Below are 24,811 nucleotides of genomic sequence, written 5' to 3' on the forward strand. Positions count from 1 at the left end.
TCAAGTCCTCAACTGTATGTAGACTGTCAAGTCATTTTAATCCAGTTAAATCGATACACTGCACTCTACTTGGTTGTACGAACTGCTAAATGTTTTGAGGTGCACCTCTCTAAAATTGGTACTTGACCTTTTGCAATTAAACTCTTCGTAACTAAGCCTAAAACATTCTCTACTGATTCCCTCCAGAAGGAATTTCTGGGGTTCTGTCTGTTTAGCACAATTGACAATTGCTCAAGGCATTACAACAATCCTATAGATAGTGAGAGAGTACAAAGAGAAATGATTATGACATATACTATTTCGGAGGAACATGAAACATAGTCCACTTTGCTGTCTACACTAAACAAACATTCTCATTTCCATCTATTTGGCACTCATTGCCCTGTTTATATGTTTTTTCTTTTAGCGAAAAGGGTGAGTACTATTAAATGCAACATGAATTTGCATCATTGATCAAATCCTCTTTACACCAAAAAGAACCAAAAGTATTACCACTGCTCATAGGACTTTCAATCAGGAGAACTGGGTCAGTATGCTCATAGATAAATTCCCGAGGTTGATAGGAAATTGGAAGCATTTCAAGCTTCAGCAATAACAGCATGAAAGACCATGTAGACAATATCAGCTATAGCAATGCTGATGGCTCAAGGCCCTTGATTCAATGCTAAGAGAGAGATCCATGTATCAGCAGCCATGTGCCGAGGCAGGAAACAAAAAGCTATCTTTTCCAAAACTTGAGATAAAGTTTCTCACACGCATAACAGAGTATTTCCTATTTGCAATGACAGGGACATTATTGGCATGTTCTTATATTAGATAACTAATATAGCTCCAATCATGAAATGTATCTCTCTATCTGATCGCTGTTAGAAAATCTGTCGATGGAATCTTCCTAAAGTCTTTTTTTTTTTTTTTGGATAACTGTGGTATCTAGGCCAGCTTGTGCGCACCTCGACTAATTCCATGGGATACCTGCCACCTCTCACCACAAGGTAACAATGTCCACCAAGGCTAGAACAAATGGGAAGAAATCACCTAGTATTGAACCTGAGACCTCATGGTGCTCAACCCACTCCATTGAACCACTAGGCCACACCCTTGGCTGCTGAATCTTCCTAAGTTTATTATTGCAGAATAGATCGAGGATCTCAATTTGCTGATCCTGGCTAAATAACTTGGAAACTTCATCTACTACACAATTAAGTACCAGCCGCTGAAAAATAATTCCAGCTCCAAGAATAGTAAATCTACAAGATTGTCGTGATAGGCCATCAGGTACCTCTAGCTGTATTAATGTGCAGCGGTTGCCTTGACTTCAGGTATATTTGGTCAATCATAGGACAGTATCAGAAACATTTTAGACATGGCTTCAAGATCAGCTTCTAGACATTTGAAGCAGTGGATGCCAATGCTCTGATTTCTTCATTGGTAACATTATCAAGAGGACCCCCACTTTATCAGTGAAAAGCATTTCACAGAATGTTGGTCCAATCCGAACTCTAGCAGTTCCCTTAAATTGGAATGTGTTTCTGCTTCTGGTGAACTAATCACAAGGCTCCACTATCCGTTCCCACAATGATAGTCAATAGGATAATCCTACCAATAATCTGAACAAGAACAAAAGCCATCCCTGAAGTGATGAAAGCGGCTTGAATCTCTTACAATGATTTTACGATCAATAATTTTTGCTATGAGCTTGATGGCAGAATGGCAGTCACCACAGACACGCAGGTTCTTCATTACTGTTATAGCACTACCATGTGTTGTAATTAATGCAAAGCAAATAGCAAGCCTCTCACTATGATATGACAGCAGAACTTCCTTCTGTTCATCGTCTACGTCATGCATTGCATATCTTTGATCAGGGACATAACCATATTCCTTCAACTTTTCCGTTAACCATTCCAGCTTTTCATATATCCTATCACTTAGAGGATGTGAAGTATCACCAGAAAGAAATGTGTGCCGGATTCCCTTCTGATTAACCCAACTGCATCCTGGTTGTTTTATGTTTCCTCTTCTTTTCATATTTCCTCTTACTCTTGCAACATCACTCCATCTACCAGAAAAGGCATAAATGTTAGATAACAAAACATAAGCAGCACTACAATTTGGGTCAAGATGAAAAATGTTTTCTGCAGCTCTTTCGGCCAGTTCTAAGTTTAAATGCTTCTTACAACCACTAAGCAAAGATAACCATATCGACAAATTTGGTCTCATGGGCATGCTTTTCACCAAATTCTCTGCCTCATTTAACTTCCCACTTCTGCAAAGGATATCTACCATACAACTATAATGCTCAAGTGTCACTTCAATGGATGAGCTTTGGGGAATATATTGAAATAAGAGTTTTCCTTTCTCTAGCATGCCAGAATGGCTACAAGCAGCAAGTAACCCCGTAAGAGTGATATCATCCATATCAGCCCTTGAACGAACCATCTGGGTGAGCAGTGTGAGTGCCCAATTTCCACATCCATGTTGTGCACATCCAACGATGATTGAGTTCCACGAAACAATGTTTTTTTCAGGAATCTCCTTGAATACAATGAGTCCATCATTTATATTTCCACATTTCGAATACAATACAACAAGCGAATTGCCAACAAAGGCATCAGTGTTCAATCCGAGTTTGACTGCTACACCATGAATCTCCTTGCCTAGATCAATAGACTCCATTTCACATGATGAATTTAGGGCACTAGTAAAGGAAGACTGATTGGGAAGTAGACCAATCCTAATCATGTCCCCAAACACTGCCAACGCTTCTTTGTGCTTGTAATTCAAGCCATACCCTGTCAAAAGAGAGGTCCATACAACTATATTCATATGCAACCTCTCACTGAATACCTTAGAAGAATCATCCATGCGCATACAATTAGCATACAATGTAATTAGTGCAGCAGTGACGTACGTATCATACAAATAGCCAAGCTTCACAACACAGCCATGAATTTCACTACCTAAAACTAAATCCCTTGCATTAGCACAAGCTGTAATAACAGAAGCAAAAGTACTAGAAGTCGGCTCAACGAAGAAACCCAGCATCTTCTTAAAAACCAATAGGGCCTCATCACTCCTCCCACGCTGATCAAGCCCACAAATAACCGATGTCCAGGTGACCACATTCCTATAAGGCATCACCTCAAACAACTTCACAGCCTCCACCACTCTTCCATTCTCAAAATACCCATAAATCATCGCATTCCAAGCAGCCACATCTCTTTGTGGCATCTCCCAAAACAAACTCTCAGCCTCTTCAACCTTCCCAAACTTCAAAAACCCGGTTACCATTGTCGTGTAAGAAATCACATTTCTTTGTGTCATTTCCTCAAATAACTTCAAACCCATCTCCATTTCGCCACAATCAACACACCCTTTAATCATCAAGTTCCACATAACCGTATCTTTCAAAGGCATTTTGTCAAACAGGTTCAGTGCATCGTTCAACCTTCGATTTTCTGCATAGCCAGCCATCATTTTGGTGCATAAGTATATATTCGGAGATGGGATTCTTTCAAAAAGTTCTTTAGCTTCATCGATTCGACGGTTGTTGAGATGATCAGATAGAATTGAATAGCAAGTGGGGTTAGCTAATCTGAAGAATCTTGATAAACCAATTAATAATCTTGAATGAATTGAAATCTTGTATGATTTGGGAGATATACCAACGAGGAACAACATGAGAACAAGTGAAGAAGACTGTGGGACAAGTTCACTACATGGGTTTAACGGTATTTTGAAAGCTTTAACGGTCTCCTCAGAAAACAAAACTTTACTTTAGCTAATAAATTACACTAAACACTGCTTTACTAAATCCTAAACTACACTAAACTTAGATAAATTTTTTAAAATCTATGGGTATAAGATGTATTAATAATATTGATATTGTTCTATTTTTTTACTTATTTAATAAGTATTTTGTTTGCTACATAATAATTTGCTTTCTATTTGGTAGACCAAAAGTGCTTAGTTTTGCAAACTTAAAAACCAAAGTTGCTCAAGATTATATATAAATGATTATGTTGAATCTATTCCAAACATAAGTGACTATTTATTAAACTTTACATAGCCCCATTTTGTTTTTGAAACATAGTTATGCACTTATGCGCTTCAGTTCATAGAGGAAATGATCCAAGATAGGAAGAAGTGGAGGTCGAGGATTAAGCTAAAAGATTAGCAAGTAGCTGAATGTCGTCGCATTTTGTGTGGGAGAAGCAGGGTAGCCTCCTCTATGCTTCTTCCTATTACAGGAGCGGACCTACACTAATTTTTGGGGTGCTCTGGCACCCATTAAACTCGACGAAGAACAGGGTTAATTACATAAAAAAATATATATGAAAATAGGTATAAAATATATAAAAACACCTATTAAAACACAAAGTTGTTTGGGTGCACTAACATTTAGGTTGTTCCTAGTGGTTCTCCACGGGAAGGGATGCCCACCTCGATGAGGTGATTTTTTATTTTTTCAGCTTTTTAATTTTTTAAGCACCCACGATCCTTAAATTCTGGGTCCGCCACTGTCCTGTTAGTAGTAGTATTTAGTAATCATGCATTCCTTCTTTTCTTCTATTTTCTATTTCTCTGTGTTGTTTCACTTGCTTTATATCTTGCTATTTTATTGTCATATTTTCTTGCTACTACGCTTCGATTTCTTTTCTTATGTGTTGAGTCAAGGGCCTATCGAAATAAGTTTTCTCTACCCACTAAGTTAGATAAGGTATGTACATCCTACCACCCCAGACTCCTCTAGTAAGATTACACGGGTATGTTGTTGTTGTCGTAAACTTAGTTATGCAAAAAATTGATGTTCGTTTCTCTCGAAATTGAAACACAACTGTCTAAACTAAACAAGAAATTATTCATGATGTAAAAATGGTATTGTCAATGAATGTACATCTGCAACAAGGGCTGTATTGGCAAGGAATATAACTTTAACTTCCTCCTAGAAAGAAGTAGATAACCAAAATACAAAAATCCTAAATAAAGAATGTTCCTTTTGATCAAATCAAAGAATGTACCACCTCAAAAGATATACTAAAAAACCTTTAGCTGAGAAAGAATCTTGGTTTTTGCCTCCTTTGCCTTCATTACGAAGCATTGCTTTTACAACCCCACAAAGCCATTTAGAACAAACAGCCTTACAAGAAAAGAACCAAAACCTTCTATGATCAAAGCATTTATAAAGACCTCAAAGAACTTGCAGACATCACATGCATTTGTACACAACATAATCCTATTAGCCTTGCCAAAATCCTTGTTCAGTTTTCATCAAAAAGAGGTTTCAAGCCTTTATATTATAATCATTTTCAAGGACCAACAATGGCTGGGCAGATGAAACCTGTTGCGTCTTTGCTTTTGGTTCTTAATTTCTGCATGTATGCTGTTGTTTTAGGCATTGCTGGCTGGGCTATGAACTTTGCCATTGATCATGGTTTCCTCATTGGTAGGCATCTTGTCCAAAATCCTTAGGTTCACTAAATTCTTTCTTCTTTATATAATCGTCGTGTCCAGGTCAATTTGCACGCACCACAACTCCTTCACTAGATACCCGATACGTATCTCCCACCATCGTAAATTTTGTGCAACTTTGCCTACCGATACATAGGCCAAAAATCTTCACTCACTTCATTGGCTAAGTTCGTTGTTGGCGAGTTCCAGTAGAGTTGCATCTGTTTACTAAATATAGTCACTCTGTTAAGACTGATCAAGGTGTATGTGGTTCTTTACAGGTCCAGGATTGGATCTTCCAGCACATTTCTCTCCAATTTACTTCCCAATAGGAAATGCTGCCACTGGATTCTTTGTTGTGTTTGCTCTGATAGCAGGTGTAGTGGGAATTGCATCAGTTATCTCAGGACTAAACCATATTCGCCAATGGAACATCGATAGCTTACCAGCTGCTGCATCTGCTGCTACTATTGCCTGGAGTCTCACACTCCTTGCCATGGGGTAAGGCCCCGACTATTTACACTTAACAGAGATCTGAATCTGGATTTGTTTCTTAATGCATCGTGCACGTGCTATTTGTACTTTGTATTTATTGTCCTACATATCAGTAATGAAATTGTCCTCCATGCAGCTTTGCTTGGAAAGAAATTGAACTCAACTACAGGAATGCCAAATTGGTGAGGACCTCTTAATAGCACCTTCAACTGAAAAAAAAGTTTTATCTATGCAAACTTAATAGAACTGTTTGACATTAACTCCTCAAATTTTGGATAATATTGCAGAGAACAATGGAGGCATTCTTGATAATTCTATCAGTTACTCAACTGGTATACATAGCTGCCATACATGGTGCTTCATCAAGGAGATAAATGAATTTTATCGCGTGAAGTGTGTTGATTGATTTGTAGTTTTGTGTCCTCTTCTTTCCAGCGTCTCTATTTGTTTTGTCAAATGTCATTTGTTTTTATTCATTCTTGTGTATACAAAGTAGGCCAGATTATGGCTTTTTGTATCCTAACTTTCTTCAGTATTCACATTGTAAGAAGCAAATAAGTAATGCACAGATATTATTACCAGAAGAAAATTGCACATCATCAAGACAAACAACATATATGAACTCACAGACAAATCCAATCAAAAGATTGTGTAGCATAAAACTATAAGAACATTCTGTGTCAACTAGCATAGATATTCACAATCTGAAGGACCACACCAAGTTTGGCAGCAAGGTTAGGACCACAAGAATAGGACATAGACAGATAACCACCACCGATGTCAAACTTATTGAAGAAAAGTACTAAAAGGAGAGACGATTAATAACAAAACTTTGAAGCCTATAATGTCTTAACCCCAAGGACACAAGTATATGCTGGTAAAATTTTGATGAATAACAATTCAAGTCTCATGTGCAACCGAAAAACATAAAAAAGGCTCTTCCAACTCGCGAGGAGTAGGTACATCACACCAATAGAACATACAAGAAAAGAACTAACCACTGCAAAACACCAGGAAAGCAGCAAAGAAACGAGAAGTTCTAAGCTGCTTTTTCGAACTAAACTAGAATTACTGAACATATAAGCTTCAATAACAAAGCCCCAGCATAGACACTCTGTTCAAGAGCATGAAGGCAGTCATCAAACTTTGATAATTCCAAATGTTGCTACTCCATCAAAGCAGCTTCATGCTCTTATTCTGCATTAAAAAGAAAGCATTTAATCATAATCATAAGAGGACCACAAATGACATTGCTATAGAGGGTAAATCAATAGAACATTTATCAGGTGTTACGGTATTAGTGGAAAAAGATGTGCAAACAAATAGAAACATCCAAACAGTAACTCCTGGTAACTGAGAAATTGTTTGCTATATTTCTTGATGTCTTCTTTCCATACAACTTTGTTGATAATTAGTTTTTTTTCCTGCCATGCAAAAAAGAAAAACTGGACATCCTACTTCACATTACTTCATTGACTCAGCTAATAGTAGCAGTTCACAGCCTTTTGTAGCAAAGCAGATTATTGTTTTAGAAAGGCCTCAATATGCTGTTTTCTCCACTCGTATTTTCTAGCTTCCTCAAGAAATCTAAACCCCATTGAATTTGATCAGGAGTACAAGTCTGACCTTCCACGCCATTGCTAGAATATTTATCTAGCCAACACCTGAAGTACTATCAGCATATCACTATATCTGGAAAGTACAAAGGTCCTTGGTGCATCCTGCCTAATATCTTAAATTACTCAAATCTGGTGATCCTTACAACTGTTAATAAATTACAGTAAGTTGACTTATAAACTGAGTTTTTCCTCATAGTTAATCCAAAAATCTTCCCTTGCTCATGAGCTTTATAACGATAACAACTTTCTATACCTGCTGTGGAAGGTATGCCTCTTCAAAAACTTCATGAATGCATAAGTCACCATTGTACTCCTTCATGCGGTCTTTTTTACAACACTTCATATCGCAATGTCTAAGATGATTTCAACGAGACATTTAACTGCTCTTCTGAAACATAGTGGACATTTAACTACTGTTTCTAGCCTATTAAGCGAAACCCATGAGTTCTACTCCCTCCTCCTATTTCAGGTGATGGTGTTTGACTGGCTAGGAAATTTAAGAAAGACGTTTTTAACTTGTGGTCTATAAATCCCTTAACACTAGTGTGTTTATAAATCATCTCATTAATATAAAATGGGAAGTTTAAAGTTAAATTGTTTCAGAATATAGAAAGGTGTCATTCTTTTTAGACGGACTCAAGCATAAAATGGGACAGAGACAGAAATAAAATCAACTCCTACTAAGATATACAACGACAATGACAAAAATCCCTCAATCCCAAACTACGGATTTGCTGCATTTGGAACTAATTCCAACGTTAAAAAATTTAGGGTTCTCAGTGAAGATGTTATCTATAATTTCTACCAACATAAACGTCTTGAAACAGACAAGAAGAGCAAACCCTACTAAAATATATCTAAAGGATCCCCCTGCCTCTAGAAAAAGAAAAGAGAATGATTAGCACGCGAAGATAACATCATGATTTCTCATGACATGACCATTCCAGCAGACAAAAATATTGAAGGAGGTCCTAAAATCCTTATTAGTTTATTAGTTAACCTAAATAGATTCTATATGAAGATGAAGTGAAACCCTTTGCATTCTAGTATATCATATGGAAAAACAAATCCAAAACCATAGGATCGGCATTGAATTCAAACATTACAGGGTGACGTAAATAAGCAAAAAACAAAAAACATTGACAAAAACTGCAAAATAAGGACAACCACCAACAGTTTAGAAGAAAGAGACGTGTTTGTTACAAAATAGCTGAAGAAAACAATCTAAATGACTACACAGCTGGAAGAAAACAATCCTAAATGACAACATAGCAGATCTACCTTGCTATTCTGTTTAGCATGAAAACGATCACTTGGACAGTATGCTCATAGAAAATAGCTGAAATTGATGGTCACTTAAAACAACAAGATTGCATGACAGGACACCATCAATGAGGTGAATCCAATCCTCGAGGCAAAAGACCAATTTTCAGACCAATAAACACTTAAAAACGGTGGAAACAAGATTAAAGTCAGGGATAAAGGACATCCAATAAAAAAAAACAAAGAAAGACCAAAAGATATATCCAACTGATAAAAGCTACACATTTTTGTTCTTCTTGCAAAAGTAAGACAGGTAAAAAATAACATCGTTAAAAAATAAAATAAAGAAGGTGGATGTATAACCTCAATTCATCTATTTGATCCTGCAAATAACTCAAACAAGCCACAGCAATTCTTCCAGGAAGTTGTTTGCACTGGTCGTGAAGGCAATGCCGTTACCTGTAGAAACAATATAGAACAAATTTACAACATTTACAACGTAAACATGAGATGCCAGATGTGATTGAGAGCACTCTCGACTATGTGAATAGCTTAAACAAGAGAAAGGTAAATAACCTGACGGTCATGGCATTCGAGAGCTGGAGATTCTTTCACATTATCTGCACAAACACTGGCATCAATTTTAGGAGCACTGCGGGGTACCTCTATTTTTTCTTCATTTTCTAGGGTTGCAGAAGCCTTTGCATCTGTATTTTCTAAAGAATTGCCATTTGATATTGCACTAACATCAGATGACGCTGCACTAACTGCTTCATTTCTTTTCTCTGACCCTGTCTCCATCAGAACTTCCGAAATAGTGGCTTTATCAACTATAGCACCAAAATTTTCCTCGCAATTGTCCACAACGGTATCTGAAGCTGCACCTTTCTCATCCACAACACACAGATTTTCTTCCCCTTTTTCCTTCACCACCGGTTCAACAGTAGATGTGCTCACATTATCAGCAGCTGAAGCACTTGTTGTGACTTGAACTATGTTTTCTGATATTGCAGTCTTATCCAAATCAGATGTAGAGGTTGTTCCCACAAGGCTATCAGCTACTTGTGTATCAGGCAAAGACTCACTATCTTTCACTAATTCAACAGGTGGAGCATCATCAACGACAACACTAATCTTATGGGGCAAGGATTCATTATCTTTAACAGACGGAGCATCATCAACGACAACATTATTCTTAGGAGCCAGAGATTCTATATCTTTCACTAATTCAACTGCTGGAGCATCATCAACCACGATACTGTTCTTATCAGGCAAAGATTTATTATCTTTCACAAATTCAACAACTGGCACATCATCAACCACAATACAATTCTTAAAAGGCAGAGATTCAATATCTTTCACTAATTCAGCAGCTGGCGCATCGTCAATTACGATACTGTTCTTATCAGGCAAAGATTTAATATCTTTAACAAATTCAACAGCTGACGCATCATCAACCACAATACTAGTCTTATCAAGCAGAGATTCAATATCTTTCACTAATTCAGCAGTTGGTGCATCATCAACCACAATATTGTTCTTATCAGCAACATCATGTTTTTCTTCTGAGCTGCTTCTACTACTGCTACTGCCGCTACTGAAACTCCTTCGCAACCCTCCTCTGTAAGACTCAACCACGGGTTCAACAAACTCAACATTTATCTTCTGGCTCTCAGATTCACCCTCAACCTTCAATTCCCTTTCAACCTGAACACGACCTCCATCTTCATTTCCGACAATCTCCACTTCCTTGCCTTCATGATGTTTCACCCCATTGGATTGGTTCTCATCAATAGACCGATCACGTGAATCATCCAATTGCTTCTCCACATTTTCAACCTCCCCTTCCGCAAACTGATTTTCGCGATTCTGATAATCTTGTGATGCTGGTGAACTGCCCTCACTATCACTCTCTTTATCGTCACGTTTCAAAACCTCCTCACCTGCCATAGATCCATCCATAGTGATTCAATACCAAATGAAACAGAATACCACAAGTTAGCAAACACCCCATCAGCTTTTATGACCCACAAATCAAAATTAACAACTAAAAAGTAAACAATAATTGTAGTAACATGGGTTGGTGGGTCATGAATGCTCCCACCAAAACACTTATTAAACAAACACACACACGAAGACACACTAATACAATCATTTATACACACACACAGACAAGAAGAAAAGACCCCTAACTAACTAGAGTTCAATCAAGAAACATACCAATACCGAGAAAACAATAAAACACAACAGGTTAAAGCAAACCAGACCCACCAAACCAAATTGGAAAACAGATCATAAACTTGTAAAGTTCTTGAAGATTTGTGGAGAAAAAGTCACATGGGTATGTCCAAGAATAATTAACAAATCATAAAAAAAGTCCTTTTTTTCACAACACACACAAAACACACACCAAAACACAGACTACAGAGTGCGAAGTAAGTACCATGAGAGCGAGAAGGGGGCTGTATTTCTTGAACTTGCTTCTTCTTCTTAGCAGCTTTTCGCTTCTTGGCACCAGAAGGCATGTTGGTTTTATGAGATTACTGCAGTTGTGTTTTGCCGAAAATGGGATCTTTATTACCCGGTACAAAACCACAATTGAGGAATCTTGATTTTGTATGTAGCAGCTTTGTTTTGTGGTGTATTTTGGGGAGTGGAGAGATTTTGAAAATGGTAATACTACCAGTGGAGAAGAGGAGGAGCAGATGGGTATTGGGTCCCCTCTGTTTCTTTGAAAATCAAAGGATGTGTCTCTTTGTGTGAGGCTCTATTATACTTGCATTTTTATGAGGACAAGTATACCCCGTATATCTCACGACTAGCGTAACATGTACTTGATATTTTAATGATCTTATGAGTAGGTTTATGAAGTTTAAGATGTACGCGATATTTTGATGATCTCGTGAGTAGGTTTAAGGAGCATAAGATATATTTGATATTTTAATCGTCTTACGAGTATGAGGAGCGTAAGATGTACTCGATATTCTGATGACCTCATGAGTAGGTCTGAGGAGCGTAAGATATACTCGATAGTTTGATAATCTCATGAGTAGGTTTAAAGGGCATAAAATGCATATGCGATATTTTGATTATCTCGTGAGTAGGTTTGAGGAGCATAAAATGTATTCGATATTTTAATGATCTCACGAGTCTAAGAAGCTTAAAATGCACTCGATATTCTGATGACCTCGCGAGCAGGTCTGACGAAGTGTAGGATGTACTCGATAGTTTGATGATCTCACGAGTAGGTTTAAGGAGCGTAAGATGTATTCGATATTTTGATGATGACAAGCATATTTGGTATAATCTCACTTGTAGATTTTGGAGCGTAAAGAATATGCGAATGATAAGTATATGTGGTGTAATTTCATGTGTAAATTTAAGGAGCGTACTATATACATAATTTTTATTCATACCACGTGAAGATAGAAAATTATGTTTGAGATCCTTGGTCAAGTAAAACATCTTTAAAAAATTTATTAAAAAAAAAAAAGAAACATCGAATGAAAGTAGCAACAACCATGAAGAAAATTTATGTGAAAATATGTATACAAAGAGAGAAAAAGAATAATAACAAAAATGAAACACAAAGAATAACATGCACAATAAACTATGTGTAAAAATAGTATTAATATTATTTTATTGATAAGAAAGTAAGGATAGATATGACCACCTATTCTATCCCATCAGGAAAAAAGTAGTAAATTTCATTTAATTTGCTAAAATGACTAAACAAATACCAATCTACTTTTAGTATAAAGTTAAAAGTAAAATGAAACGCATAATTTTATTTGATTCATTGTAATATGGGGGCACTCTTTTTCCTTCATTTTCTCCAACCTTGTTGACAATTTGTCCATTCTTAGGTCATGATTTTTTGTTTATGGTGTGTTACTAAAAATTACAGAGACTATCATTACTATCGATGTCTTTTTGTGAATTCTTTAAGATAGGATATTTTTTCAAAAAATTATGACAAATTAGAAAATTTTAGTTTTTATACCAAGACACAACACTTTTTAAAAGGAAAAAAAATAATTAAAAGTGACTGCTTAGTTTGGTTTTTAAATTTGGCAATACTTGCCACAATAATTTAAAGTTTAAACTCAACGTAATATAATAACTTGTTAAAATTTTATATCTAGTATCACGAGATAACCATAAAGAGTTTTGATAAATTTTTACTCCGTATTTTTATAAAAATCTATTAAGTTTGATCATAATACAATTAAATTTGCTGAATTTACATTAAATTGTTCTCATTGAATCCTTTCTTTCTTTCATACTTATTTTCAAGTTGCTCAAACAACTTATTTTTCATTAATATAACTTGCTCTAAAACAAGCATTCTCATTAATTTAGAAAAATTGTTTCTAATTTCATCGGACATGCATTTAAAAAAAAAAAGAAAAGAAGTTACTATTAGTTTTTTACTATTAATGGGAGTAGTAATTTTTTAAAATGAATGATGACAAAATTTGAATCCACAAGTACTTGATGAAAGCTATAGTTTCCAATCATACGCTTTTCAAATGGAACAGCTCGTCATGTGATCTTACCCAAAGTTGTTGCCTTCTTTTTTTAATTATTTTTTTGTAATTAACTAATTAGTTTTCTAATTTCAAATATTTCTCCGCCTTATAACCAAAAAAAAAAAATACGCCTTTCATAGACGATAAGTATATAACTGGAAACAGAGGAAAAATCAAGAAAGAAGGAAAAAGAAAAATGCACCACATAAATTTGTCCTTTAATTTTGTCGCACATCATATCTATGACCTCCAACTTTAGATATGCACAAGTAGATACTTTAACTTGGATAAAATCGAACAAGTAGACACATAGGTCCTATATGGCGTCGTGCGTGATCAATTTTTATCTTACATGACGTCCTACGTGTATCATGCCACATAGGACATGTGCGTCTACTTATTCAACTTTGTACAAGTTTAAGTGTCTACTTGTGCACATCGAAAGTTGGAGGTTATAGATGTATTTAAAAACAAGTTAAAAAACATATTTATATATTATACCAAAAGAAAAGAAAAACATGTTTTATTAAATTATTTTTGATGGGGTTGCAAGTATAATAAAATATTTATTAAGAATTTATTTTACTAAATAAATTTAAAAAAATGATAACATCGTAATTTCGTAAATTAAGCACATTAAAACAACCATTTCAGCAAGGAGACCAAGTAAAATGACAAATAGAGAATATATTAAAGTCATGTTAAAATAAACATCTATTTTTAAAATGACGAACTGGTAAAAATTAAAGGAGGTGGCAGAAAGGAGAAGTGCTCAAAAATAAGTGGGTGTTTCATTATAAAACTAAATTTTTTGAAGTTAGAGTTGAAATTGAAATTGAAGTTGTATTTGTTCAAGAATATAATTGAAGTTATTTTTAAATTTTTATAAGAGGAGAAAAAAAAAAAAAAAAAAACTCTTTCTTTTTTCACTTAAACATCAACTTAAAATCATGTTTGACATAAAATTAATGTGAGGCAAAAAAAATACTGAGAGAATTGATGAGACTTGAATTTTTATGTGGCAAAAGAGGTAAAAGGACAAATGAATGGTGGCCAATTTGACAACCATATATTTTGTGGGTTCTCATTGAATGAACTCTTAGTGAACTTTCATTTTCAATTAATGTATTTTGTTAACTGTATCTTTCTCAATTCATCCAAAAGAATACTAATACTAGTAACAAAAAGTGACACGTGTCATAAAATCCTTTGAGATTATGTGAGGCGTTGATTTAAGATGGATATAAGGCACAATCAACAAACATTATATGAGGAATCATTCTACTTTTGCCAATTGGATAAGTTAATCCTTCTTCTTTTTTTTTTTTTCGATTCCCTACCCAATGCTCAACTCACAAATACAATTAAACTAGATATTGGAGTGGAGCTCGTGTCAGCACTGATTTAATATGTTATTTTTTAAATATTATATATTATTTTTTATCTCAATTTATTTGACGCTGATGAAATATTTGAGATAGTCAATTAGATTTGCTATATATAGTTTTAAATATTTTAAGTTGTTAATTATATTAGTATGATCTATACGACTTTCAATGTAATTTTCCAGTAATATCCCTTTATCCTAATTAATATAACATCGATAACTATTGTAATCTATAATACTTTTTCAACATTGTAATTTACTATTTTAAGTTGTTTGCTAGTGTAATTTATAATACCATTGTTTTTTATTATAATTTATAATACTCTTATTGTTCAAACTTTAGTGGTATTGATAGTGAATTTAGACTTTAAAAGTAATTTTGTTATAAATATACCATATATAGTGAATGTCTATTTATGAAAAAATTGAAAACCCAAAGGTTAGTTTTCCCCTATAAATAAAGGAGTTTGCTTCATTGTAATTGACTCCTCAATAATTCTCCATGAGAAATAAAAAAGTCTCCTCTCTTCTCTCTATTATTTTTCTTCTCTTTTCTCTCTATTGTTTTTCTTCTTTGTTTTATATTTCATAACACGTTATCAGCACGAGACTCTGTCGTCTTAAATTTGAAAACTGAGGTATTATTTTATTTCTTTTCATATGACTATAATCTTACAAAACTTGAGTGCGTTACCTCGAGCAAGAACTACCTCTCATGAGTGTTGGATGCTGAAATCCACTTAAATGCTATGGGTCTTGGAGACGCCATAAAGAAAAAAATACAACATCTAATCAAAATCGTGCTAATGCTATGATTTTCTTGCATCATCATCTTGATGAAATTCTGAAAATTGAATATTTTACTACTAAGGATCCATTTGTTTTGTGGAATAGCCTTAAAGAAATATTTGACCACTTGAAGATGGTCATCCTCTCAAAAGAACGATGTGAATGCATACACTATGAAAATAAGACGTTGGGTTTAAACCCCATCGATTTGTTGCCTAAGATTTCTTTATATGGATAAGACATCGAGTTTGAATCTTAATGCACCATATTGTTGATATAATGATGGCTAAGACAAAATAATGTGTTTTTATGAAAAGTCATGAAAGAAACATGTCTTATTGAATATGCTCCATTCCCTGAAGTGAATGTAGTAGCAATGCTTAATATGTCTGAAAGAAGATAAGTGATTCAATGTACGAATATAAGCGTGGATGGACAATATGATAATAGTTATCAAAAGTGATAATATTTTCACACGCTTATTATGATTATAATATATGTTAGAGAAAATTTCTCTACAACCATATGTATGCCTTGATTTGCTCCTAAAATAGCAATATCTTAAAAGAGGCTATAAGTTATCATAATTTGATAGGATTAAGGCACAATTATATTCCATTCTTGGGGAATGAGAAGCTTATTAATGCAAACGTGCACTTGATTGTGATGGTATCACAACACACCTCCGAAAGAGGCAAAATAATTTAGAAGGGTTATTTTGAAATCTACTACTAAAGTAGTAAATCTGAAATTTATTCATGTAATAGTAAATATGAAATTTACTAAAGTAAAAGGTACATGTCATGGTAAACTTGGAGTTTGCTAGAATAAAAGTTCATAAATTGACATGAACGATTGCGACATCCCAAAGATGTGTATACTGAGTATTGAACATATATTGAAGAATTAGAAAAATCTTCATTACTTTTAATGTTGCTTGGTCTCATGATAAGTTGGTTGGACCAACTAATTTTGGGATTGGATCCCTTAAAATCTAAAAAATATAAAAGGTGAATGTGGGCTCATTCACTAATCATGTGATCTATTAAGATGCATCGATATATGATGATCACATATACATTCATTGGTAACCTGCGTTTGACATTCATAAAGTTGCTTGCTCAATAAAATTTAGTTAAGAGCATTACTTCCAGATTGTGTAATCAAGACAATTCACCTTGATTGAGTCAAGAACCACACATTTTCATCTAATAATTTTGATATGCGATATATGATTAATGAATATACTATAATGCACAAAGATGGATTCCTTAAAGAAGATGGAGGATGTACGTTAGCTTTCCTAACATGAGAGGGGGATTAGAAGCAGCTATGAAATATGTTAGGAATTATCATAGATCCTCATTCAAAAAATAATTTAAGTCAAATGCCCGAAAGCATCTGTTGACTCAAATTTAATCTCATATTTAAGCTGCAAGTGCTCCTATTTGTGTCGCTAAAGGACAAAGCCTACGCATACATGAAATGTGATAGACCAATCGGTTCCAAATGAAATAATCCTTGAAAATGATAAGGAACAAATAATCATAATAAAAAGGCACTGTGCTATTGAAGAGCCTACGACATAACACTTCATGAAACCTTATAAAAGGTTCAGGTACCTGAAAATAATAAAGTGATGAGATCTCAAAATTTTATGTCACATTGTGAACCGATACAAAATGATATATCATCAATAATTTCTTTGATACAATTTTAGCAAATTATTGTAAAAGATTACGAGGATCTAAATTCTATGTTTATTTAAGCATGCTGACATAGAAACATTTATCAAGTAATATGAAAGGATGCATTTTGGTAAGCATAAAACTTATTTGATTTGCAGTCCAGACACGTGAAGATGTCACTTATGTAATATTGAATATTGTCACTTGACAAAATTTATATAAAAACTTCTTTAAAGATTCAAAGTATAAAAGTTTCTAGAAAACTTATTGATAATCCTTATATTGTATAAGCTTATAACTTGAAAATTATTGAAACTCTTGGAGAGTTTTCAAAGCAATAGATTATTTGCTGAAATGAGAAATATACCGAATTAGATTGGTTATGAAGTACCATTTCTTAGTGCAAGTGGTGCACTCGTGTATCTTGCAAATACTACAAGGCTTAATATAGCTTTTTCAGTCAATTTGTTAGCAATGTATATTTTTGCTCCTACTAGGAGACATCAGAATGGAATAAAACACATGAACTTGTTTTATTCTAAAGATTGCAGTCCCGGTGTTGGGTACTTATCTGACCCGCATAAAGCTCGATCTTAAACAGGCTATGTGTTCATATGTAGTGGTACTGCCATATCTTAGAGATATACAAAGCAGTCTATCGTAGTCACTTTATCGAATCATGCCGAGATAATAGCTATTCATGAAACAAGCCTAGAATGTGTATGGTTGAGGTCCATGATACATCTCATTCAAGAAAAATATGGTGTGAAATATGACAATCTACTAAAAATTTTATACAGAGATAATGCAACATATATAACACATCTTAAGGGGGGATTCATAAAAGAAGATAGAACGAAGCACATTTTGCCAAAGCTTTTCTACATACATGAGCTACAAAAAAATGGTGATATTAACGTGCAACAGATTCGTTCAAGTGACAATGTGACTGATTTATTCACCAAATCTTCTCCAATTGCAACTTTCAAGAAGATGTTGCACAAGATTGGGATGCAAAGGTTCAAGGATGTTCTCATTAGGGGGAGTTGATACGAGTTGTACTCTTTTTTTCTTACGAGGTTTTGTCCCACTGGGTTTCCCTTGTAAGGTTTTTAATGAGGCAACCTATATGTGTATTGTTAGAGATATGTGCTCTTTTTTCTTCGCTAGATTTTTTTTTCCACTGAGTTTTTTCTAGTAAGGTTTTAACAAGACACATTATCTATCAATTAGACATTCAAGGGGGAGTATTACCATATATAGTGAATGTCTATTTATGAAAAAGTTAGAAACCCTAAGGTTAGTTTTCCCCTATAAATAAAGGGGTTTTCTTCATTGTAATTGACTCCTCAATAGTTCTCCATGAGAAATAAAGAAGTCTCTTCTCTTCTTTCTATTATTTTTCTTCTCTCCCTATTGTTTTTCTTCTTTGTTTTATATTTCATAACAAATTTAAATTTTTAATTATTGTAATTTATAATATTTCTTTTCTATTTCAATTTAAGCGACACTGATATAATTTCGAGAGTAAACCATATCACGATTGAAATAGTGAAACTGACACCTAAGTGATATAAAAAATTTTTTGTAAAAAATACTTGTGAAATTTTTTTAAGTGGACCTCACATAAGAAGTTAAATTAATTTAAAACATCAAAAATTAATTTATCATTTTATGTTTATTTCACCTTTTTTAAAAATAAATATTATCAATTTTATATACTTAGATAACTCATAATAATTAGTTATAGGTGATATAGTAAAATTATAACTGAAGCAGCTGAAACAACCATATTATAAATGTCTATTTTACTTTATAAATGTCTATTTTATTTTTTAAATACTATTAATTTTTTAATACGTAAATATCATATAATAATTAATTAAGGATGATATAATAAAATCACGGAATAAGCAGGTAGCTGAAAGTAGGCATGCCGATCGCCAGCTGCCAGCTGCTTGCTTTCAGCCTCCCACTCGCGCTTATATATTAGTAACTAGATATAGGAGTCTGTGTTAATACTGATTTAATGTACGTTATTTTCTTTATTTTAATTTATGTAAGATAAATAAAATTTGAAAAGTCGGTTAAATTCGTTATAATTTTTAAATATTTTAAGTTATTAATTATTAGTTTATAGTACTTTTACATAATTTTCAGATACTATATGTTATTTTTTTCATCTCAATTTATATGACACTGATGAAATATTTAAAAAATGCAAATAAATTTATTAAATAGTTATTTAGATATTTTAAATTGTTAATTATTATGACTTATATCACTTTATATATATAATTTCTCAATTTATAGGACACTGATAAAATTTGAAAAGTCAAATTAATTTTCTATACACTCTTTAAATATTTTAATCTATTAATTATTGTAATTTTTATTACTTTTATGATATTTTTAAATGGTGAAAACTAACCACTATTTAGAAATAGAGGGAGTATTTATAAACGACAACAAATTACTCAATTGTTCTATATTTAGGAGCATTGCTTTCGACATGTTAATTTTAAGGCATTGAATAAAAAGTTTAAAGGTATAATAGTCTCTGAAGCATTTTGCAAGGCTAGCTTGTTGAGAAATGTTTTCTTTTGTGCTTTATTGTTTGAACTTCAATAATATTTTTTAAAAATCTATCATTTTTTTAATAAATTACCACTCATGCCATATATCCTCTGTCTGCTTCTCCATAATAGGACTCCTTATTATCGACTACCTTAAAAACATTGGCCTGAAGATTCCACTCCACTGTCAATCTTGCACCAATCGAGATAAAACTACCATCTATATTTTTTTCAATGCCACAATGTTGTCCAATTTTGGTCCAACCTAGTTAATCAAACCCCGTTTAATTTCACACATGCCTAGGAGAACATAAACTCAAATAACTGAACTAAAGCACGGAGGAAACTTAAAAGGACATCCTTCAATAACCGGATGCCCTGGGAGGCCCTCTTCTCTCACTGCCTTTAGGTTATTTGGCTGACCAGTAATGACAACAACTTCAACAGTAAGAATAACCCCATGCCCACCCATATTGCTATTGCCCTAGCAACTGAATTCATTATGCTAGCCACTAACAATACCAACACTACTACTCCTCACACCATCGTTGTCATTAAGAGGATTTTCTCCTTTATTGGGCTCCTTAAGTCAACATATATGGATTTGCTAATGCAAACCCGAAGAGGGGGGGGGGGGGGGGGGTCTAGGGGGAGTGTTCAGAGACCATACTAGGAATTAGGTGTTGGGTTACTTCCATCACATACCTTAACCCCCCTTCCTCCCATGGCTGAAGTTCTAGGTCTTCAGCATGATTTTTTAATTGCTAAAGCTCAAAATTTAAAAATGTTTCTTACTGAAATTGACTCAAATTTCTATCACGACCCGAACCGAGGCCCTGGCCGTGATGCACATCCCGAACCATGAAGGTCTGAGCGCCCTTTCTCTATCTGGAAATCATACACACTTTTATATTATATGAAGGAAAATGCGGAAATATAAAACAATATGGAACCATGGTCAACTTTTATTTCAACTACTCTATACCGAAATGAGTTCATAAATATTAAAAACATCAAACACTAGTCTGCGAAATCTCTATTAACTGAAAGTAACATTCGTCTAAAGACTGGGAGAAGGTCCCAGTCGAACCATGAATCAAAATAAAATAACAATGACATATAGATTAGGTCTTCTGGAATAAGGAAAGTCTCACCAAATGCAACTTCTGACACAGACAGATCTACTGCTAGATGGGACAATAGGATTATGCCTCAGATCTTGAGATATAGAGGGTCAATATATATGTACTGGTACGCAAAGCAATCCAAAATAATGTATTTATATATAACATAAGTGAGAGTAATTCATAAAATATTTTACATATAATACATGAAAACACATGGGCACACTTTAAAGACTTTGAAACATTTCTTTGAAATCCTAAACCACTCATTATGTTACTTCTGAGCTAGATGGTACACCCTACAATCTGTAATTTCACGGGCTCTATGGAATCCGCCCTTGACTTGGCGGTCAAGCCTCTAATCCAAGTTTGCCGCAAGGATTGGAGTATCAGTGTGAGGAGACACGCAAGACCACACAACATTCTATTCTGTTCTGTGTTACCATGGTATTATCTGTATTGGTATCGTCATACCAATACTTGCAAGTCATATTTCTAAGTCATACAATATCATGTTACAGTCTTCTCTTCCAAAACATTATTTCCAGACCACCAAACTAGTCAAACAGTATAAGAGGATAAGTGTAGTGAAATTCATGAAAACGCAGTCAAGGATCCTCAATTCAATTCACAAACTCATGGTGGTCAAGTATCTTGTAACAAATCATTCACTTTTCTTTAAAATCATCACTTTCATTTATACAATTAAGAAAGACATTCTCTCTTCAAGTCATTATCAAAACCAAGTCAACAAATAATAGTAAAGACATTTATGTCATGTTTCTCAATATGCAATCAAATAATTCATAATGAGAGAGGGAGTATAAATCTTCGTGCTCTTAAATCAAGTTTCAAACATTCAACCCACATATGAACATATATGAAAAAAATCAAATTTAAGAGGGAAAGGCCTCAAGACCAAAACTTTATCATCAATAAGGTTTCACAATGCATAATTGTATTTGTAAATCCAAACCCTTTTGTAAATTCATGATTTCTAAACATTTATTCATCATTAAAACAATTTCACCATGCCCATGTAGTTTTAGAAAAAACCCACGTACCTTATATTGATTAGTTTGAAGATTGAAAGCCTAATATTGAAACCTTTCTTGAGAATCTTGAATTGAAAGGCTTGAATTCTTGATCTTTGAGAAGAAAAATTGAATCTTGTTCTTGAAGAGGTGGTTAGGATTTTTCTTTTGAGAGGAAATTGATTTAAGAGGCAATTAATGCTCCTTGGGGCTGAAATTTTATGTTATGGACGAAATTTGGATGAGGAAAAGTGACCAAAATGTCCCTAGACCCATTAAAAAATGATTTAGCATGTGAAACAGTTCCGCAACGCGCTGGCCGACACGTCACATCACTATCGCGTCAGCTTACTGCCTCACACAAAAATTGTCATAACTTTTTGCTCGGTTATCGAATTTAGACGAAATTGGTATCATTGGAAAGCTAATTCAATTATCTACAATTTGGTGTATCTTAAGATGCAAAATTTTATGTGTATCTAAAGTTATACACGTTCAAAATAGACCCTTGTAGAATCGAATATCAAACTTTGGGTGAATGAAAGATTGTTAGCTCAACTTGCTCTAAGTGATTCTTTGAACACTTTTCACCTCATACTCACTTTATACACTAGGAGAAAGATCATGACACATAAATTTAAATATAAACCATGGAATAAGAGTTTACACACGTAGGAGCGATGGTCCGATTTCTAGCTAGAAAATGTGGGGTGTTACATTATCTCCCCCTTGGGATCATTCATTCCCGAATAATGGGTTGGGACTTTTTGAAACTCTCAAAGTGTAGAATAAAGAACGAAACCTCGCATTATATATTTTTTCTCAATGAAATATGCAAATGCCTCAAACGAGCTTCATGATAATCCCTAGTGAAACATAAAAGCATGAAACATGAAATACTGAGACTTTACATAGGAATGATATTGCACATGCATTCTATGAATCATAATCATCACAACATAAGGCAAGGGTTTATTTGATGATCATAGACCTGATTTATGCAGGTATTAATAATGAAATAAGATTTCGTGAAAGATAGAATTAGAGGCATTCTCTACCTTACAAAGTACCACGAATAGACTTAAACTTAGAGGTACTAATCATCTACACCCCAAAAAATAGATAGCATACTTCACACTCGCCAACTTACGACTCTCCAATCACACATGTAGCCACGAGAATTTGAGTTCCACTACTTAGTACTACTATGTTGAAGCCTAACTCGGAGTAAAAAGGTGCTAACTTAAGCTACGGCACTCTGTACTTTACATCCCTTTAAGAATATTTCTTCACCTTATCACTACCATCAAACACACTCGAGATTTAATTTAAAGAGTACTAACCACATAACACATAGGTTTGCGTTTTCAGCAACCACAATATTCAAGCCTAATCATTACTACACCCACTACATGATCTCCCTACCAAGACCAACAATTTCAATCACTCTCACACATATTTTGCCACATTCCCCCTTCTTAGCTATTTCACACAACAAGAGTTCATCTCCTTCTTTTCCCTTTTACCTATAACCTTAGGTCGAGAATTCACATCAAATTTTTCACCTTCAAGAACATCTACTCCCCTACCTAACTCATCACCACGCTTCCACAACCACCATCATACTATCATACGGAAGGTCACTAAGGGACATGAGCATAAATTTCATGAACGGAAGTAACACTATTAGACCATAACTTATACTTATTACACTACTCAAGGAGGGACATGAAATGAAGATACGATAAAATAGACACGAAGTGCTCCATATATCAAGTGTCTGGTTCATAAGTAAAGAGTTGTTCGGGCAAAAACACAATAAAACATGACTTCATAGGATAGAGCATAGTGAGAAAACATTGGTGCTCATATTATGAGTTTTATAGCATGAAGCCAGAATTTATATCGTTAACAACTAAGACAAAGATTGCCACTTGAAGCGATTGCTCCTCATTTAAAGAGCTGAAATTTGTCATGAGTTCGCACAACTTTATCATTTTGTTGGCTAATCCTGACATAAGATAAATCAGTAACATATGAAGACATAGTTCCTTAGAACCAAGCATGATTCAGGACAAAGATTTATGGATATTGAATATCATAACACAGAGATTGAATACATGAAAGACTGTATTTACTGAGACATCGCTGCTTCTAGTTTAAAGGTCAGAACATTACGTGAGTTACATAGAGAACTCAAATCTTAGACATAGGCAGAACTTGAATACATAAGATATTAATACAATGACCTCTTAAATTAAAGTAGGAGGAATATTCTTGGATAGGAACAGGCTTATCTTGACTCCTCCCCGCAACTTACCACACTGAGAAAAATTTGGGAACTACTTTTATTTCCTTCTCCCCCTTAGGTCAAAGTCACCCTCCTAGACTTGCAGACATAACCTCACCTCAAAATCTATAGCCATAACTCTCAACACAAAAGAGACATCACCATATACTTAAACTCTAAACTCTATCTGAAGAACTATACTCTGAAGGCCTTGATTTTCTGTAAATGCTACTCTTAACTTTCGCTAGCCTCTATAGCCATCACCCTACAACTCACACTCACGTGGGTATTCATATCCACACCCCTTATCACATAACCACTTATTCTCAACCACTTAAGATACTCGCATTAAACCTCTCATCGTAAAACTTACAACTTAACAAAATTTGCACAACTAAAACAATATCACACATTTCCTAACTACATTTCCTCAAGTTCTACTTTAATAAACTCTATACAACAACTCTCCAGACTTCTCCGTACTACAAAATTGAAAAACACAACTAGGTACACATGACACTTATACCATACAACCTTATCTAACAACATGTTATCTAGGGTTC

At 34.2% G+C, this 24,811-nt stretch overlaps 3 protein-coding genes across 3 annotated transcripts; 1 reads left to right on the plus strand and 2 right to left on the minus strand.

Moving 5' to 3' along the window:
- Positions 1-264: 264 nt before the first annotated feature.
- Positions 265-4,048, minus strand: LOC107859152 (pentatricopeptide repeat-containing protein At5g46460, mitochondrial). Its single transcript, XM_016704070.2, has one exon. It carries the CDS (start codon positions 3,679-3,681, stop codon positions 1,597-1,599), a length of 2,085 nt encoding a protein of 694 aa, XP_016559556.1. The 5' UTR covers positions 3,682-4,048; the 3' UTR covers positions 265-1,596.
- A 1,115-nt stretch (positions 4,049-5,163) lies between these two features.
- Positions 5,164-6,526, plus strand: LOC107859154 (membrane protein PM19L). The gene is made up of 4 exons (XM_016704072.2): positions 5,164-5,446; positions 5,733-5,952; positions 6,083-6,128; positions 6,234-6,526. Exons 1-4 carry the CDS (start codon positions 5,323-5,325, stop codon positions 6,318-6,320), a joined length of 477 nt encoding a protein of 158 aa, XP_016559558.2. The 5' UTR covers positions 5,164-5,322; the 3' UTR covers positions 6,321-6,526.
- Positions 6,527-6,818: 292 nt separating this feature from the next.
- Positions 6,819-11,670, minus strand: LOC107859153. Its single transcript, XM_016704071.2, has 4 exons — positions 11,272-11,670; positions 9,405-10,771; positions 9,192-9,287; positions 6,819-7,143 (listed from the first exon to the last, which is right to left on the minus strand). Exons 1-3 carry the CDS (start codon positions 11,351-11,353, stop codon positions 9,198-9,200), a joined length of 1,539 nt encoding a protein of 512 aa, XP_016559557.2. The 5' UTR covers positions 11,354-11,670; the 3' UTR covers positions 6,819-7,143; positions 9,192-9,197.
- Positions 11,671-24,811: the final 13,141 nt, after the last annotated feature.

The sequence above is a fragment of the Capsicum annuum genome, chromosome 2 (assembly GCF_002878395.1).
Source record: "Capsicum annuum cultivar UCD-10X-F1 chromosome 2, UCD10Xv1.1, whole genome shotgun sequence".
Lineage (NCBI taxonomy): Eukaryota > Viridiplantae > Streptophyta > Magnoliopsida > Solanales > Solanaceae > Capsicum > Capsicum annuum.